The sequence below is a fragment of the Marmota flaviventris genome, chromosome 6 (genome assembly GCF_047511675.1).
Source record: "Marmota flaviventris isolate mMarFla1 chromosome 6, mMarFla1.hap1, whole genome shotgun sequence".
Lineage (NCBI taxonomy): Eukaryota > Metazoa > Chordata > Mammalia > Rodentia > Sciuridae > Marmota > Marmota flaviventris.
Window position 1 is genome coordinate 57920122 of NC_092503.1, and position 17655 is coordinate 57937776.

The window sequence follows — 17655 nt, forward strand, 5'->3', positions numbered from 1 at the left end:
CTATAAAGAGATTAATTAATAGGAATGAAAGAGGAAGTGGTATTAATTTATTATTTCCCGGACAAAGTTTTGAATGGGAAGCAATGACATTCCGCCTTGCATTTAAACATCTTTAAAAACTACAATACAATATAAGCAAAGGTGGAAATTTATCCCAAGTAACAGACAAGGACATTTTAAACACACAATCTAGAGCCGCCTTTGGCCACATTTTTTTTTTTTCACTTCAGTCTCTTAAAGAGACAGTATCCTTACACCAGTTCCCTACCGGGAGTACATTTCTTAAAATGTTTAACTACCAAGAATTCTCTTTGGCATTTCTACAAATCCATTCTAGCCCAACAGTGTTCTATTTTGTTTTACTGATTTCAAGGCAGGCAACGATAATTAGAAGAGCTACTGTGTGACTAGGTGTCTAAAATAAAAACATATACATTTCATATTACAAAGAAATGTGTTGCTTTTGTTTTTAAACCTTAAAATGATCACTGTTTCTTCATTCATTTTTTCCACTCATTTATGGGCAAAGGCGACCCAGTCTTTTGTAACCAATAACACCGGAAACTACAAGAACGCAATTTCACTGCCGAATGAAAAGGAGGAAATGCTAATAACGTCAACCAGGGTCCGAATACTCCAATATCAAAGATTTCATTTTCTGTTTAGGAAAAGATATCCTGGAAGGAGCTCACACACGTGCCCTAAAAACTGGATTACCACGTGATTTCAAAGAAGATTTGTGTCTTTCAATATATCTAAGAGCACATTATCGTACATCTATTAAAATAACTACAGATCAACTCCTCCGCATGGAAAAAGGTGAAAAGGGGGAAAAATTCGGCTTACTTGGTGTACAAATACATCCACCGGAATATCCAAGGGGCTTCCCTCTCGGTTTATCATGGAGATGAATCCAAATCCCATGCGCACGTTGAACCACTTACAGTGGCCAGTTCCGTGCAAAACCTGGGATTCCTCCTCTGCCTGCTCTGGCAGCTTCCCGGGCTCTTCTCCACCACCTTTGCTTGCCCCGCCTGAGATGGAACAGGACAAAAAAAAAAAAAAAAAAAAAAAAAATCAGTCTGTATTTCCATATTGTGTTCATAGAAAAAGGGAGAGAGGGGCTGTTGGTGAGAGAGGGAAGCGGATTGAAAAAAAAAAAAAAAGTAAGTAGTTGGAATCCTTTCTCATCTACAGAAAATATTTTAAATGAAAGGTTAAAAGGAAGCAGGGGAGGAGGAAGCCACACTGTTCTATCGATCATAGCAACTTCCACGTTTCTGTACATACGTGTACTTTTTTAACTCCCGTTTTTTTTTTTTTTTTCAGCCACATATTATATAGTACAGCATGGGAGACTTTACTTGCATAATGCTCATTTAACACTGATCCCATTTAGAAAAAAAATTCAAATAAACTATTTTCTCTGGCGGTATGAGGAGGAAAGAGAAATTGTGACGATGGTAACAACTACTAGTTAATGCACACGCGGCAGCAATGAATCCACAGTTATTCGCAATGTGCACTCCCCTCCCCCCATAAGTTTCAATTAAAGTTGGGGTGGAATGGGGGAGGGGGCAGGTGTATAAAAGTTTTCTTGGGCTCACTAACTGAAACTGCGCTTAATCACACTCACACAATTCAAACAATAGCCCCCTGAAAGCTTTTCAAGTTGTGAATCAGTGTGGGCGGTACAAAACATTTTTGGAGATCTATAACAATAGGTTTGCATAAAGCCCCATTGCGCGATAGGGGGTGGGGAGGTAATGCCCAGTATTGGGGTAAAGGGGGAAGTGGGGGACAGGCGAAGAAGGATGAGAAAGAGGGTGGGGGTGAGAAAAGAAGAAAGAAATTCACAGTAAAACAATAGAAAAGAAAATTAACCTTCGGCCATGTTGCCCCACGGGCCCTCTGCTCCAAACTCGTGAGATGAAAACTTTCCCTTTGGAACGGAGTGATCTTCTGCATCAATCTAACATCTTGATTTTGTGCGTTCACAAATTTAGCTCGCATGGTCTAATGTGCTTTCCTTCTTTTGATTTTTTTTTTTCTCGTCTCTCTCCAGTTTCTGGCCCCCCGAGCACACGTGACTTTGTCAATTACATGCTTTCTTGCTACTAATTTCACCTCGGATCCTTAAGGGGCCGGCAGGAGGAAGAGATAACCAATCGCCATTTCATCTATGCTGACATCAAAATAATTTATGAATGAACACGAAAAACTCAAACATGTTATCTTAAAGACAATTTGGGACGCTTCTTTACGATAAATCAGAGTGCTGATTTTGTGCTTCTACTTAAACACAATGGAGGGTCCTTGTGAATCGTCGATTTAGAAAAAATCATATGTACACACGCGTGCCCTATCTAAATAATCTCATACCAGGGAGTCATTTAAATAAAGCAACCGATGTTATGACTTTTTTCTCTTAAAATTCAGCTACTTCATAGCAAACCTGCTTAGGACCAATTTCATACTTAACACTTAGAGGAAAATATATAATTTATAAAAATAAAGATTAAACCCAATTACATCCCCATTCAACTTTACATATTGTAATATATACATACCCAAAAAAGCACATAATTATCTAATTGTGTCTCAATTTTTTTTTTTATAATTTAAAGTTTCAGGGGGGGGGGGGGCGGGGAATCACTATCACCTTTCACGTAGTCAAATTGTGTTTAGATTTATCAGTTTGGGAAATTTCAGAGGGGGTTGGTAAGGAATTGTACTTCACAGGTTTCTCCGCCATCTCTTTCCGGGGGAGGAGATGTGATTAATGACTTCCTAAATAACAGCCCAGTTTTCCAGCCTAACATAGAGTGAACCTCAATCAGTGGCGATTGTTCCCCAAGAGCAAGACCACGTAGGGTGGAGGGGGAGGGGAATGCTGGGCAGGGGAGGTGCCGAAGAACCGCGAGGAACCGCCAGGAGAGGCGGCTGCAGAGCGGAGCAGAGAAGGTGGGGGTGGCGGGCACTGTGGGGTCGGTGCAGAGCTGCACACCCAGGAAAAGGTAAATTCATGATATTGACTGGGCCATGACATTTTAAATGTCCACTACCAGCGGGCACAACAGTCGAACAAATGAAAATTTAATAACGGATTAGGTTCTTCCCGTCTCTTCCCCGCTGGCCCCCACTTTCAAAATGCTTACTTTTTAACCTTTCAAATTGGTTCAGGAGATTGTTGATTAGGAGATGCTGACAACATCACCCCCCATTGAATACTAACTATAGTAAATATTACAGATTAACTAGAAATGCTTTGCTTTCTTTAAAATATAAAATGTAGCCTGTTTTGAAAAATTAAAAGACCCACCAGTCTTTTTCTACCCCACCCCCCATTTCTTAAACAAGCAGTTTACGGAAAAACTAACTGCACAGATACCACTTCCCTTCTGCAAAGCTAAGTTTACCCTCCCCCACCATGCCCGCATCCCCCTCCCCATCTCCAAACAAGTCCATGTTCTCCAGTGTTTCACACATAAAATGTTGGGATTTTGAATGGAAAAGCTATTGAAAACCCCACATATACTAATTAATACCTCTTCCTCATATTAAACAACTAAAAATAAATTTAAACTAATTAGTTCAAATATAAAGAAATCGGTGCATATAAAAATGGAAGTTATTTTCAGCTGTTTCTGATAAAAGGTGTCAATCAAAACTGATCAATTTCGAAAGATTTTTTTCCCTATGTTTCTTTTGTTTCTCAGGAAAGAGGACAAGCTTTCTGTTTTCATTTATTTTGAGGGGAATAACGTGCCAGCTGTTTGGGAGGGGGAAAATATAAAATTCCAAATTATTTTGAAAGTGTAACAAAAGTTCCACACTTTGAAGATTTATTTCCTAACAAAACATTTACTAGGCATTGTTTTAATGGCAGAAATTGATTACTACAATTATTATACTGACTTGAGTAACTTTAATGATAGCATTAAAGGCTAAATATTACATGCAAAACAAGATAGAAACTAAGTTTTTATATCTTAAAGAATTACTTTTAAAAACCAATAGAGAAGAATCTGAGAAAATATTCAATGTAAACCGATGTGAGGTTCTATTATTTATGTAAAAATAATTATAAAATTCACAGGCCAATATAGTTTAGTTTTGTAAGACATGATAAATCACATTTTATCTCTTTCATTAGAACATAGTTTACTCACAAGTCAGGAATACAATATGCAAGTGATTCTGAATCTATTTATTATTAAATTTAATAAAATTCAAACTTATCAATATGCGGATGCAAAGTGAGGGATAACATGGCTTAACCATATTTGGATGGTATAGTTACACAGTTGTGCCTGATTGGGGGCTTCCAGTATTAGAGGAATTAAGGTAGGGTTCACTGGACTGGTCACTGATGTCAGAGGTTATCGACTCATTCATTTCCTGAGAGGGACATCAGCCTTTCAAGTTGTGTAGAAGGCTTTTTTCAACTGGGAACCCTGAGAAATACTCTAAAATTCATTCACAAAGAATTTAAGGCAAATGCATTTACATACCTTGGGGTGGGTTAAAGAAAGGGGGAGAGAACGGGGAGGTTTTAAGGAAAAAGAGGAAGGAGGAAAGGAAGTTAAAAAGGGAGAAAAGGGAAAGCAGGAGACAGAGAATCCCACTCACCAATTCTGCCCCCTCTCTAAATCTTTTGAGCCTAAGATCCTTTTATAAACTGACCATAAGCTCTTATAGCTCATAGAGCGTTTCTTTCATATAAAATAGTCCTGTGAGTCTCTTACAGTGCTTTCCAATTTGTCACCTTCCTTAAGTCTTCTGGTTTTAATTCTTTTCTCATTTCCTACTTGTTTTTAGTCCCAGAAAGACCTGTGTTTGACTCAAAACTCATGTTTTATACCTGAGAAAGCCAAATGTTTTATAGCTTGATTTATCATAGTTCTTTCAAAATGTCTTTAAAATGAGTTCAAGTAGCTACAAAGAATCGTCAACGCAATAGAGGGGGAAAAAATTAGAGACAATTTAACACATGCCTGTTGGTCATCACAATCTTAGTTTCCCCATTTTAAAAGGAGGTACATGCTTTCCCAGCTTAACAACATCCCCGGTTTCCCGCCCCCCCCCCCCCCCCGCAGTGCAATGTAAGGAACCAAAACGTGGTTGTTTTCAACTATAAGCAATGAATAACTTCTATAAAAGCACAAACAATGCTTGGTTCTTAAAACTAGGAGGAAGGTCTGCAGCACTACAGACTCTCCGGTCTCTCCTCCTGGCAAATAAGACACAGTCCATAGCCCCTGCGCGGCTATAATTCCCGCGCCTCCACGCGCCCCCTTCTCAACAGAGTCCCCTAGTCCCTGGCCAGCAAATCTCCCCTTTCCTTCCACCTCCTGCCCAGTAACTTCCTCTCACCTTTCTCTATTCAGTCATCGTTCCTTTTAGTCATCATATCACCACCTCCTCTCTAGAATTCCAGCCATTCAAAAAGCTGATGTTGTCTTACTAATTAAGAGACTTTTACATTTGTCGTCTTGTTCCCAAGAACAAAAGAAACCCTTGCCTTCACAACTATGTCAAAAACACCGGGCACAATCTAGCATTTTTACTCAGTTTCCACATATACATTATGATTTGAGTCCTTTATAGGATGCCAGAACCTACTAAATTTAAGATAAGTAAGGTCAAGAGGAGAGGGAGAATAGGAGGACCCAAGAAAATGCCTGTCCCCGCCCCCACCGGGCCGTGCCTAAAATGGAGCTGTCTTCAAACAGACCCCAGTACAGTCCTACCCGTCCTATCAGGAAGCCGTGAAAACATCACCACCCCAACCGGTGCCTTCTAAGGGTCTGGTAAAGCCGACTGGAGGGGCTGGACGCTTGGCTAGTTGGTTCTGGGGAACCCTGTCTGTCCTGTTTTCATAGTTCCCGCTGCAAACTGCCAACCCACACGTCGGGGAGGATGAAGCCAGCCACTACGTTTCAGGACACCACTTGGGAGTTACTTTCTTGACATTAAAAACATGGAATTAAACAAGGAGTACCGACTACCCGTGTTAATCTTATGGTAGAGGCTCCTCAGAACATACAGGCACGTTGTTTTTGTTTCCAGAAGCAGAAATACATTTTCATTTAATTTTCCTATCTGAAGACAAGCAAGCTCTGGCTTAATACAACTGTTCCTTTTAGAATTTTTCATGGCTGCAGGAAATCTTAAAATTTTCTGTAATGCCTTCTTAACACATTTCTCAGGGAATAACTAAGCAAAATTGTGGAGATACAGGTAAGGATTAAATTTTAAGTTTGCCACTCAAATTGCCTTTTTGTTTAAAAAACAAAACAAAAACAAAAAACAAGTACTTATAAACTCTTCCTTCTTTTTGGTCAGTTATGTTTCAACAAAAATATTTAGAGCAACAAAATCATTTCAGAAAAGGGGCGTTATTAAAATAATGGACCACCATTATTGTAGAAAATACCTCTTTGGAAAAGAAATTTCAAAAACAACTGTTATATTAACACACTTCGCTCCAAATAAATAGAAAAGAAATAAAATTTTATGATTACCACTTCTAAGTATTTTCCAAGCACACTCAACAAATACTTGCTTAAATGATTTTCATTAAATTAATAATATTATTAAAATCACATAATAATAAGCCTTTCTTTGCTTAGAATAGCACAAAAAAGTTTTATGATTTATTTGAAAAATAAAAGGCACTATTTTTGATCTATACTACTTGAACATGTATTTTTTAGGATTGTTTGGATGGTTGGTTTTTGCGACAGTCTCCTTAAATTGTCCAGACTGACCCTGAACTGTGATCCTCCTGCCTCAGACTCCAGAGTAGGTGGGCTTACAGACATCCACACTATGCCCAGCAATTTAAAGATGAAGATCTATAGTAAATATTCGGAGTTTGTGAAGAAAACTACAATTTATTTTTAAAATTTTTTTTTAGTTGTAAATGGACACAATATATTTTTTATGTGGTGCTAAGGATTGAACCCAGTGCCTCACACATACAAGGCAAGCTCTGTACCATTGAGCTACAACACCAGCCCCAGAAAACCACAATTTAAATAATGCAAATATATAATTCTTTCACTCTCCCTAAAGCCTTGAATCAATTTATTCTTTTAAACTTTATCACATCAAAAGAAATAACTGAAAGAAGACTATGGACTGTATCCCAGGTATTATTTCAATATTTATACTGTTTATTTTGGGGGGAGAGGGCAGGTATTACAAAAATAGGGAGAAAAAGAACAGTGGGGAGTAAAAGATGGGAAAAGTGAGAAGAAATCTTGGGTTTTAAGGAGGTTTGTGTGGGAAGAAAATCTATGGGAAAAGAGCAACCAGTTAGAAACTGGAATTCAGAGTTCTGGTCCCATTCACTAACCTGTGGTCTTGGTCACCAATTTTCTCTGGGCCTCATCTATGAAATAAGATTGGACCCAGTTGATATTCAAAGTGGTTTAGATTAAAATGTAAACTTTAGAAATAACCTTCCTTTTGAAGAAAGTGGTACCTCTCCTCTCCAACTCCCTTTTAATCACAAGAAACACAGACATGAAACTTTATTGCAGTCACTTAACACATTGGTGTTAACACTATTTCCCAAAAGAAAAAAAATGTCCCTGGACTGCCCCCTATTTGCCCCTAGAGAAAATGCACAATCAATAATAAGGGGAAAATAGTTGGAATATTAAAATAATGTAGCAACTTTTGCAACTCTTCTTTTTCATAATATTCATTAGAGCATCATCTCCATGTTAAAGGATTCATTCTAGAAAAAAGTAGTGCTTGTCAAATGGCAGTACCTATCCCAGCTTCCTCCACTAAACCTTCTGATCCTTACAGCTTTCCTCTGGTTACTCACAATCCTTATTTGTTCAGTTTAATAGAATATAATTTTATTTGTACTTTAGAATGCTCATAAACTTTGCTTTATCAGCTCTCATGTGTGTTTTCAAAGTACTACTAATCAAAAAAGTATTAAATTCATCAGGGCAGAATTAGTAACACAATATCATTAAATGAAACTTTCTGGAAAAGTGTGATATAAGTTAACTTCAATAATATGTGAAAATATATATCAAAATGTTAAAAAGTTCAAAAAGACTCAGTTTTGCAGTAGGATTAGTAACAAACTTTGACATATATACATGAAAAACATTGTAAATGGTGTTTCCTGAATTAGAGAAATTTTCTCACAAAAGTTGAATATATTATATTGTACAACTTATGTTACAGTGAATTATTTGAAACAACACCATGTCTCTATTTTTATTTTAATTCAACAGATATGTGTTAATGCCTACTGGAAATTACAAAAATGAATAAGCCACAAATACTTTTCATTCGTTATCATAAGCATTTAAATGTTATTATATAGCTTTAATTCAAAAAAGGGAATCATAAATTCCAATACTGCTAAAATCAGAGGGAAAAGGAGTTAGAAGATGCCATCCATGCAATATGGTGGTAATACAAGTTTTATAGATGGACTGATCTAGATGGAGTCTGGTAGGACATGATGCTCATCTTGCCAAGGCAGAAAGCCAAAGTGGAAAATTCTAGAGGGCCTGTCAAGTTCTCTCATGTACCACTAGTGGTTTTATAAAACATCAGTTAGGTAAAATATTTAATTTAAAAAACAGACTAACCTGGGGCTGATGAAACCTGGTTGAATGACCTCATCGTCTTCTGAAGAACCTAAAATCAGAGAGCTCAAGTCAGTACTACATTAATTGCCTATTTAATTGCCTTTTCTTCAACTTAATGGATCATTAGAAAGCAATAAAATGTCCAAGTTTTGACTCTGTGAAGTGACCTGTAAACTTTTTTTTTTTTTTACAGTTTAAAACTCACCTAGCAAATTAGACAACCAATTGGCATAAATTTGTCTTTTATTTCTATTAAAAGACATGGGTTCAAAAAAACGTTTAAAACAAGATTATTAAGATGGAGTTAAAGATGACAATTTCATAAACAATGTAACATTGTTAATTTTATGCTGTAATTTAATAATTCCAATAATTTTTCAACCACAGTTAAAATTTACCTAACCTACATTATGTGTTTATTCATGAACTAAACTGTTCTCCTCAGGTATATTTTGGAATTTAAATCATCAGAAACAAATGATGATTATATACCATTGATACTGAATCTCTGTTACATTCAAATGCTTTTTGATAGAAAATAACTTTAATACATTTAATCACTAAGTATATTTGAAGGTATCTAATATACATTAACCCAGATTTTATAAAACAAAACGTGTTCATTTAAAAATAAAAGTATTGGTGTTTCTAATATATCTATTAACAAATGCACAATAAGTGAAACTTGCAATAAAGAGACCATCCAATATTAGCAATTGAAAGGGAAACTCCTGGTTGCCATGGAATTATCATATTTATCCTTAGATCAGAATTATTAAGGTTTGGAAACCCATTGGTTTGAACATGCACCCACTCACCTGCTACCACACAGGGTTGTCCTTAACTTTTAGACACGTCTACTATATTAAACTCATACACACACACACACACCAAAAAAAAAAAAAAACTATTATGTGCAAATTCTTTAAGTTGCAATCTAATTTTCTTCTCACAAGGAAATGGAAGCTTTTCCAAGTGAAGAGTTCTACTGAATGTTGACCCAAGATTCTTCTTACAAAGGATGACAATCCCACTGAGTAAGATTTGAATAGAGGAAGAATGTGAACAAAAGGCACATGAACCTCTGTACATTAAATCCTTCAGTTATCCTGTGTTTACAACCAAGACACAAGATGACAGACTCTAACAAACTTCATTATTAAAACATATTATAATAGTATTCCTTTACATTTGAACCGTATTTCTAGTTTATGTGTGTGTTCTAGAATGTTATAAATATTTCAGCTAAACCCTATTACTTTTTTATTCTAATAGCCTGCAGCCTATGCTTAAACCTATCTATTTGTATTTATAGAAAAGTTCAAACCAGTATCTTTAAAGATGTTTAAACACAATAGCACACAAGGTTTTTAATAACAAAAATTTTCAACTAATTTGAACAAATTATTATAAATGATAGGTTTAATAAAGTCATATAAACATAAGATAACTGGTAAATATTTTTTAACTCAAGAACTGTTTTGAGTATTTGGTATTTTAAAAAGCCAGTCAACTTGAATGGTAAAGATATTCAGATTTTTCACTATCCAAACTTACCTTCAGATATTTTTAGTTATTAATAGTTTTAATATTATCTCATTTTCAAAGGAAAAAGTAAAATGAGAATTATTTCACAAGCAATTTATGTATTTCACTGACATCTTTTTGGTTTTTTTTTTTTGGTTTGAGTTTGTGATACTGAAGATTTACCCATGAGCATGGCACTCTACTCACTCCTTCTACTCCTTCTTGAGCCACATATTTTACTGATGATAAGTAATGAATTTTTTTCAAAAACAAGAGTTGGTAAGCAGAATTAGGTTTAAATGTGAATATTACAATCCATCCACCCAATATTAATTGAACAACCATGATAGGGATGAGACAAGTAAATGTCATATAATTTATTTAAAATTTAAATGTTCATATTCTTATATATGACTATTTTTTGAAGTAACAATAAAAGTTATTTTTAAATGTATGAATATTCCAGAACAGCTGTTTACATGTGGGTGTTTTTACTTAACATTACAATTGTGGGAAAATATTTCATATAACGTAGTTCATCAACTTTCATTAGGAAACCAAATCTAATTAAAACTGTGAAATCCTGGAATACATTTCTCTGCCCCTTCACTGGACTAGGTCCTCCCTGTTCATCATTTAGCTCTCCACTTAGAGCTCTTTTTCTTACTGTTCCATACTGAGTACCATGCCTTTAGCATGTAATACTGTATTGTAATTTACTGTAATAGCATATGAAAGCATTCTTTCTCCCAACTTAACTCCATGCTCTATGGTGGCAGAGCCTGTTGTACACTTTGCTCCTTATTATAACCCCAGCATTCTTTAGTGTTCAATATATATTTTTTAAATGAAATCAATGACTCAATGATTTCTATACTTGAGCTGACACTAAGATGGCTTTTTTTTGGGGGGGGCTTTATTCTTTTTCTCTTTCTGCATTTTTTCATTGATGCATTAGTTTTACAGAGATTTGTTGTTATATATTTGTACATACACACAATATAAAAATATAATTTGGCCAATATCACTCACACAAAAAAATTTAAGTCATCTTTTCCTAAGAAAAAATTTGATGAGCAATTGATCATTTAACTATTCCAATATATTTATAAATCATGTGTGTGTGTGTATTTCCTTATTTCCTATTTTCTTTCTTTTAAATATAGAGGGGATGGGGTATAGCTCAGTGGTAGAGCACTTGCCTAGCATGTATGAGGCCCTGGGTTTAATCCCCAATACCACAAAAAAAAGAAAAAAAAAAACTAAAAATATACATATGGATTCAATGGATAGAACTGCCTGATAATTCTCCTCTAATACATTCTTAGATTTAATATTTCCAATTAAAATATTCACGTATTTTATATATTGTTCATTGTTAAAATTCACTACTTGTAACTGAATGTAATGGATCATTATGGTATTCATTCAAAACTGCCAAGCTATTAAGCCCAGAGAATTAAGGGATGGAATAAAAATAAAATACAACTTCATGACATAATACTCAAAACTTTATTTGAATTTAATTTATATCTTAACTTTTCTAACATTAATAAAGTGCAAAAGTCACTTTACAGCAGCAAAAAAGGATTTAATGATTGACAAAAGCATTAACCATAATAAAAGAAAAATCTTTTCATTACTTATTATCACAATTCTCAACACTTAAAAAATAGTTAAGATAACTTTGTTTCTATTACCAGTATTTTCTAAAATAATGTAGTTGTAAAATACACTATAATTTGCTGAACATTCACTTTGCAGTTTATAACAAAAACGAGTCTATTGAATGTCTCAACTATCAATGTACTTTATATTTTAGTACATTTATTGCATTCTTTGGAATGCAAATAGTTGAGAAAACCTTTTTAAATGACATTACTTAAAATTATACAGCAAACATACTACACAAACATCGGAGTAAAACCTAAAGCACAAAAATTATTTACATTGACTAAACTCAAGATATAACATGTACAAATATTAGATGTGTAAATTCAACCCTGAAGTGAACATATGTGCTTTATCAAAATGTTTTCTTACAGTGTCATGTAAGAGTATATTAAATAGGAATTAAAAGCTTATTGTAACTATAGTTCACAAATTAGTCAGTAGATTAGATTCAAATGCATCCTAGGCAAAACCAACATAAAATAGTTTACAATATTTAATTGAAAATCCTACTGTAAATTTGTACATGCTGCTTCTCTGTTACATTCTCAATTATATACAGGTAAAGAAAATAATCTATTAAAAATGAAAGTTACACAAATATTTATATGTGACTTTATATAATTAAAAAACTTAGGTTATTGACATTTTCACAAATTCATATTTGGTGAAACATTTTGAAAATTATTTTGAGAGGGGAAATTTTCTATTCAGGAAAAAAACATTTTTTTTTTATTGGTTGTTCAAAACATTACAAAACTCTTGACATATCATATTTCATACATTAGATTCAAGTGAGTTGCATTCTTTTTCATATTTACAAAGCATATTATTCAACTTATAATACATTATATAAAACAACCTTAAGTTAGAGAAGATACATTTGTAATATAGCTGAATCACAAGAGATAAATTTAACTTTCTCCATCATTTTACAAACTGAAATTTTATTGGTTTCATAAAAGAAAGATATGGGCAGTTTTATCATTCTCTTCAAATGCTGTAGTAAGAATTTATTCTATAAAATAGAAATTTCAATGGATAAAAACTTTAGTCAATTAGCATACTGGAGAGAGTGTGAAAGCAATGGTCATAGCACAAATGTTAATTAGTAAACACAATTATTTAACTTAAATGTAAACAACACAGTTGAGCCTCCATACAATTGAGGCAGACTACAGTTGTTTTTTCTAGTGCAAATGTTTATATTTTCCAATATACAAAACAATAGTTTTATATAATAAAGCTCATAGGTGAATTATTGCTTAGTTCACATTAAGTAAAAGAAAAATAAGAGAAAGCAATAGTGGATTAAAGAAAGAACCAAAATTCCCACCTTCAAAAGGCTAATCAATATATTTTAAGGGCCCACCATAACTTTTAAGATTAAAAAGTTAAAAGTAGCTTCTTGATATAGTACACAAAAAATGATTCCAAGTAAAATTGAACACAATTTAAATAATATTAAGAAAATTTTTATTTGAAGCACATTTCAAATTTTAATACACAATACTCTTAGTAAATAGAAATTTATAATATTGCCAGAAATATAAAATGAGTAAGAACTTTCAGTGCATTCTAAATATTTTCAGTAAACACGTTTTAAAACATTTCAGTATAATAAAGAGATGCTCACCTTCCATCACTGACAGTGACATATGGTATAATAAATGTAATATTCTACAAAAATAATAGCATTTTAACTAGCAGAGGAGATTAAGCCAATGAAGTATTGTTAAAAAAAAAAAACAGTAATTTGTAGATTTTAATAAAATTTGAAATCTGCCCAAAAAACCCCTAGTCTATTTTTTAGTCTATAAAATATGGAATATTTTAGCTGAAATACTTTTGAAGAGCTGAACAAACATTATAATTATTATATTGTAATACAAGAATTATTTGAAAAAATAAAAGCATTTCAATTCTGTATTCTCAAACACATCCATAAAAGAAATACTGATTTGAAAATACTTAGAAAATTTAAAACATGTTTTTCCACCATTAAAATTGATCATTCAACACTAAGTCCTTTTTTCTATATAATTAAGCTTTTGTTCAGCCATGAAAAAACTAGAAACTGATTGCTTGAAAATGAGCTCCATGCCCTTTGTCCTGGTTTGTCACCTTTGACCCTTAATTTGATGATTCTGTGTATCAACCCATTCTATTTTTAGGAAAATAATGTCAAAGTTCTATGCTTAAAATAGTACTTTTCACTGAAATAGTAAATGCATTAAACAGTCCTTATCAGGTAATTTCTACACTTGTCTCATACAAATGAGACAAAACAAAAACCTTAGATCCACTGTATTTACTAAAATTCTACATCTCACACAATGTAGAACACAATGTATTACTGTAAGCAATGAAAGCCTGGTTTTGTCCTGCTTCAAACAATAGAAAATTTCCCCAAAGTGCTAGATCAAATTCATTACAATTTTAAAATTTATATTCTTTTCTTTATTGCCTGAGTGATTTCTAATTTGACTACATTTGATAATCACATTTTTTATTTTGATAGTGCCAGAATATGAACCTAAAATAAAAATTGCTAACATGAAGCTCATACTTAATCTTACAACAGCATCAACTAAAATTGCAGTTTTTGAATTCATTCATTACGTACTTAAACTCATTTTAAAGTCTTATGTGGAAATGGCAGCTTTCAAAGAAAGAGAAAATGTCTAGCATTGATCCTATTGATTTTACTGATATTATTCAAAATCAATTTTGTACAGTAAATTAATTGGGAATAAAATTTATCACAATGTTTGGTTGCAATAGGAATCAACTAGATATAAAAGTATAAATCAAATAAAAATGCATGTGAAGTATGTATCTCTAATTTCCTATAGTTATGATGTCACTTGACCCTCTACACAATTTCTGTGTACAGTTTTCCGTTAGATTTAGCAGTGGCCAATATGGCTGTCTTGATTCAGCACTATGGTCAGCGACTTTTCATAGTGTGTTCTGTCAGGGAAATTCAGCACAGTAAATACTATTATAAATGTATGTGCTGAGCAAGTTTCTCAAACCATTGTAATTCTATATATCACATATTCCTAGATATGTTTGTATAAATCAATCTTAAGTCTTTGAATGTAAAGAATTTTCATTGTCCAGCCTGGCAAGCTAGAAATTCTTTATAGCTAATAAAAAATAGTACTTATTAATAAACAAACTATAGTTCCTTTAAAAGGCAAGAGAATTGGATACAGGTTTAAAAACATCTTAACCTAAAAACTTTGAACATTTAAGAATTTTTAAAGAAAATTAAATTCTACTAAAAATACCAAATAAGAAAGCCCTTTAGCTGACCAAAATTTTAACACCCCATTCAAAAATCAATAGCTTTCGTTACTCCTGAGTTGATTCATATCTGTATCCTCACTTTTCTTTTTCCTTAATCAACTCAACTATGGACTACGATAAATGTTTATAGATCATTTCTTGGTCAGAGCTTGTTAATATAATCTTCAAATTGGTAGCTATGCACAGCATTTTTTAAGTCCCTATACCTGAAGACTGTTAAGTATACCTGTTTTATATAATAACTTATTTTATCCTTAATCATGATTTGCTAATTATGATATTCGGTGCTAGAAATTCCAAAAGTGATGTGATCAGATACCAAGCATTACTGAAGCTTTAGGCAGGTAAGATCTTAATCTCCTTCTTCAGCATCAACACAAAAACAAAACAAAAACCTTAGATCCACTGTATTTACTAAAATTCTGGTGGCTTTTTGGAACTTACATGGACAACACTCTTTAAAAAATAAATCATTCTGAAAACTAGCTTTGAGCACAGCCATTTTAAAGCTCAATCTGCTTCACTTACAAAATATAGGATTTATCATGTTTCCCCATATTCCAGAATATTTTGTATTGAAATCCTGATTAAATTCATATAAAACTTTTCATTCTTTCTGAAAGAAGTTTAGTGATAGAACATATATAAGACAACTTACAATCTGAGAAGGATTAATGAGAACATAATCATTGGATCACTTGGTTCCAGATCTATCAAGAAATATGGATAGTTTCAATACCCAATATGCATTACAAATTGATTCAATTCTTTAAATTTTTATATTAGCAACCAATGATCCTATTTGTAATATGCAAAAATCTAGTAAAACTTCTTACTCATTGGGGTATTGTTCCCCTCCCCGCTGAGGAATAGAAAGAGGCCTTGTGTCAGTTTAATTCCTAAAGCTCTTTAGGAAACTAGGTGTACTGGATTGCAGTATTTCATTCATGCAAAGATAAATAATTTTAGAAGAAGTGCCCCCCAAAATGCACAAGGGTCTAAATGGAATACTGATTATTACATGTTCTTTTGTTAATTTATAGACAATTCCTCTATCAAATCTGTGCAAATCCACAGGGGGAAAAATGGCATAAATCTCACAACAAATTTGTATTTAAAAAAAAAAAAAAATCACACAAAGCATATACATTCCCAATAACTCAATTTTAATTTTTAAAGTTTCCCTGAGAGCTTTCTTTAAAGTAAATAAAATTGTGACTAATAAAATTTATTGCTGGACTTATAATTTTTCTTTTTTTTTTTTAAAGGAGTTTTTATATTATCAAGCTAACTATGGTGATAATCAGCACAAAAAAAGGAAATTGAACATTTTCTTAATCAAAGTAAAAAAACATACTAATTTATACTTTTCCAGCCAAGCTGCAAAATGTTTTAAATTAATTCTAATATTGCCATATGTAATTTTCACTTCCACAATAGTTGTGATCAAGAAATAAAAACTACAATAAAACACGAACAAGACATATTCTCTCCCGCTTTAACCACCACCGGTATAAAAATCATCACCGGAGAATTTAGGTCTTTGAACAGTAATATTAGTCGGTGACCTTAAAAACCTATGAATTAAAAACAAATCCACAGAAAGAACTGAAGGAACTCAAGGAAACAGGCACCCAAGATTCATCCTGTGTTACATGAAACAATTCAAAATGGCGGACTTACTATTACTTACATTCAAGAAATTTCCGCAATGAGGGCATTAAATACATACTGTAAGCTGTTACTCGAAAACACTCAATATTTATCAACGTGCAATTGAGAAAAAAAAAAGTTTTTGGAGTACAAATCCTCCTAAAGCACCCGCATCCGGTGTTCCCGCAGTCAGTTAACGCTTCTGCAAATGTATCATTTCTTCGTTGGCTTTTCCTTTTCAAAAACCGAAATCCAATGGCGGTTTGTTTGTTTGTTTGTTTGTTTTCCGTTCTCTTCAAATTTCTAATTTTAACTCCTGAAATTTACCCCACGGATACCGAAGCAAAAAGGATCCCCGACGCCTGCTCGATACAAAGCGGCTCGGTGTGAGGAAAGCGGGAAGGGCAGGTGCCGACGCCCCCTGGCGGCACTGCCCCGCGAGTTCGAGGCGCCCGCAGCGGCCGCTCGGACCCGCGGCCGCGACCCCCGCCAACCCGCCCTCCCGCAGCACAGCGCCGCGAGACGCCCCGCCTCGCCTCGGGCTCCGAGCTCGCTCCAGCGGTGGGGCGGCGGCCGCGGCGGCGAGCCTGGGCGGCCGCGCTGGCCCCACCGCGCCCACCCGCAGCGCCGACCCAGAGGCAAGGAGCTGAGAGAAAAAGGTGTGAACCCGGAAGTACATCGACCGCCCGCGTCTCAGCGGCAACCCCGGGGCAATAAATCAGGGCCGGCGAGGAGGGATGCGGCGCGCCGGTTCCCGAACAGCAACTTGCTGCGAGACCTGTCACTTCCCCACCGTGCCCTGTCCTCGCCCCTCCCTGGCGCTCGCGCCTCCTCTTTGCTTCCTGCTCCTCGGCGCCGA

At 34.4% G+C, this 17655-nt stretch overlaps 1 protein-coding gene across 2 annotated transcripts in view; it reads right to left on the reverse strand.

The window, feature by feature from the left end:
* Window positions 1-8664, reverse strand: part of Lin28b (lin-28 homolog B) — a 112746-nt gene extending 104082 nt beyond the window's left edge. Inside the window, exons 1-2 of one of the 2 annotated variants that reach the window (XM_071613897.1) lie at window positions 8631-8664; window positions 847-1034 (exon numbers count right to left, since the gene is read on the reverse strand). In XM_071613897.1, the coding sequence (XP_071469998.1) occupies window positions 847-1034; window positions 8631-8664 (222 nt within the window). Of the gene's footprint in view, window positions 1-846; window positions 1035-1884; window positions 1895-8630 lie in introns of those variants that run through there. The other variant, XM_027928406.2, reaches the window with a different exon arrangement.
* Between the last annotated feature and the right edge of the window lie 8991 nt (window positions 8665-17655).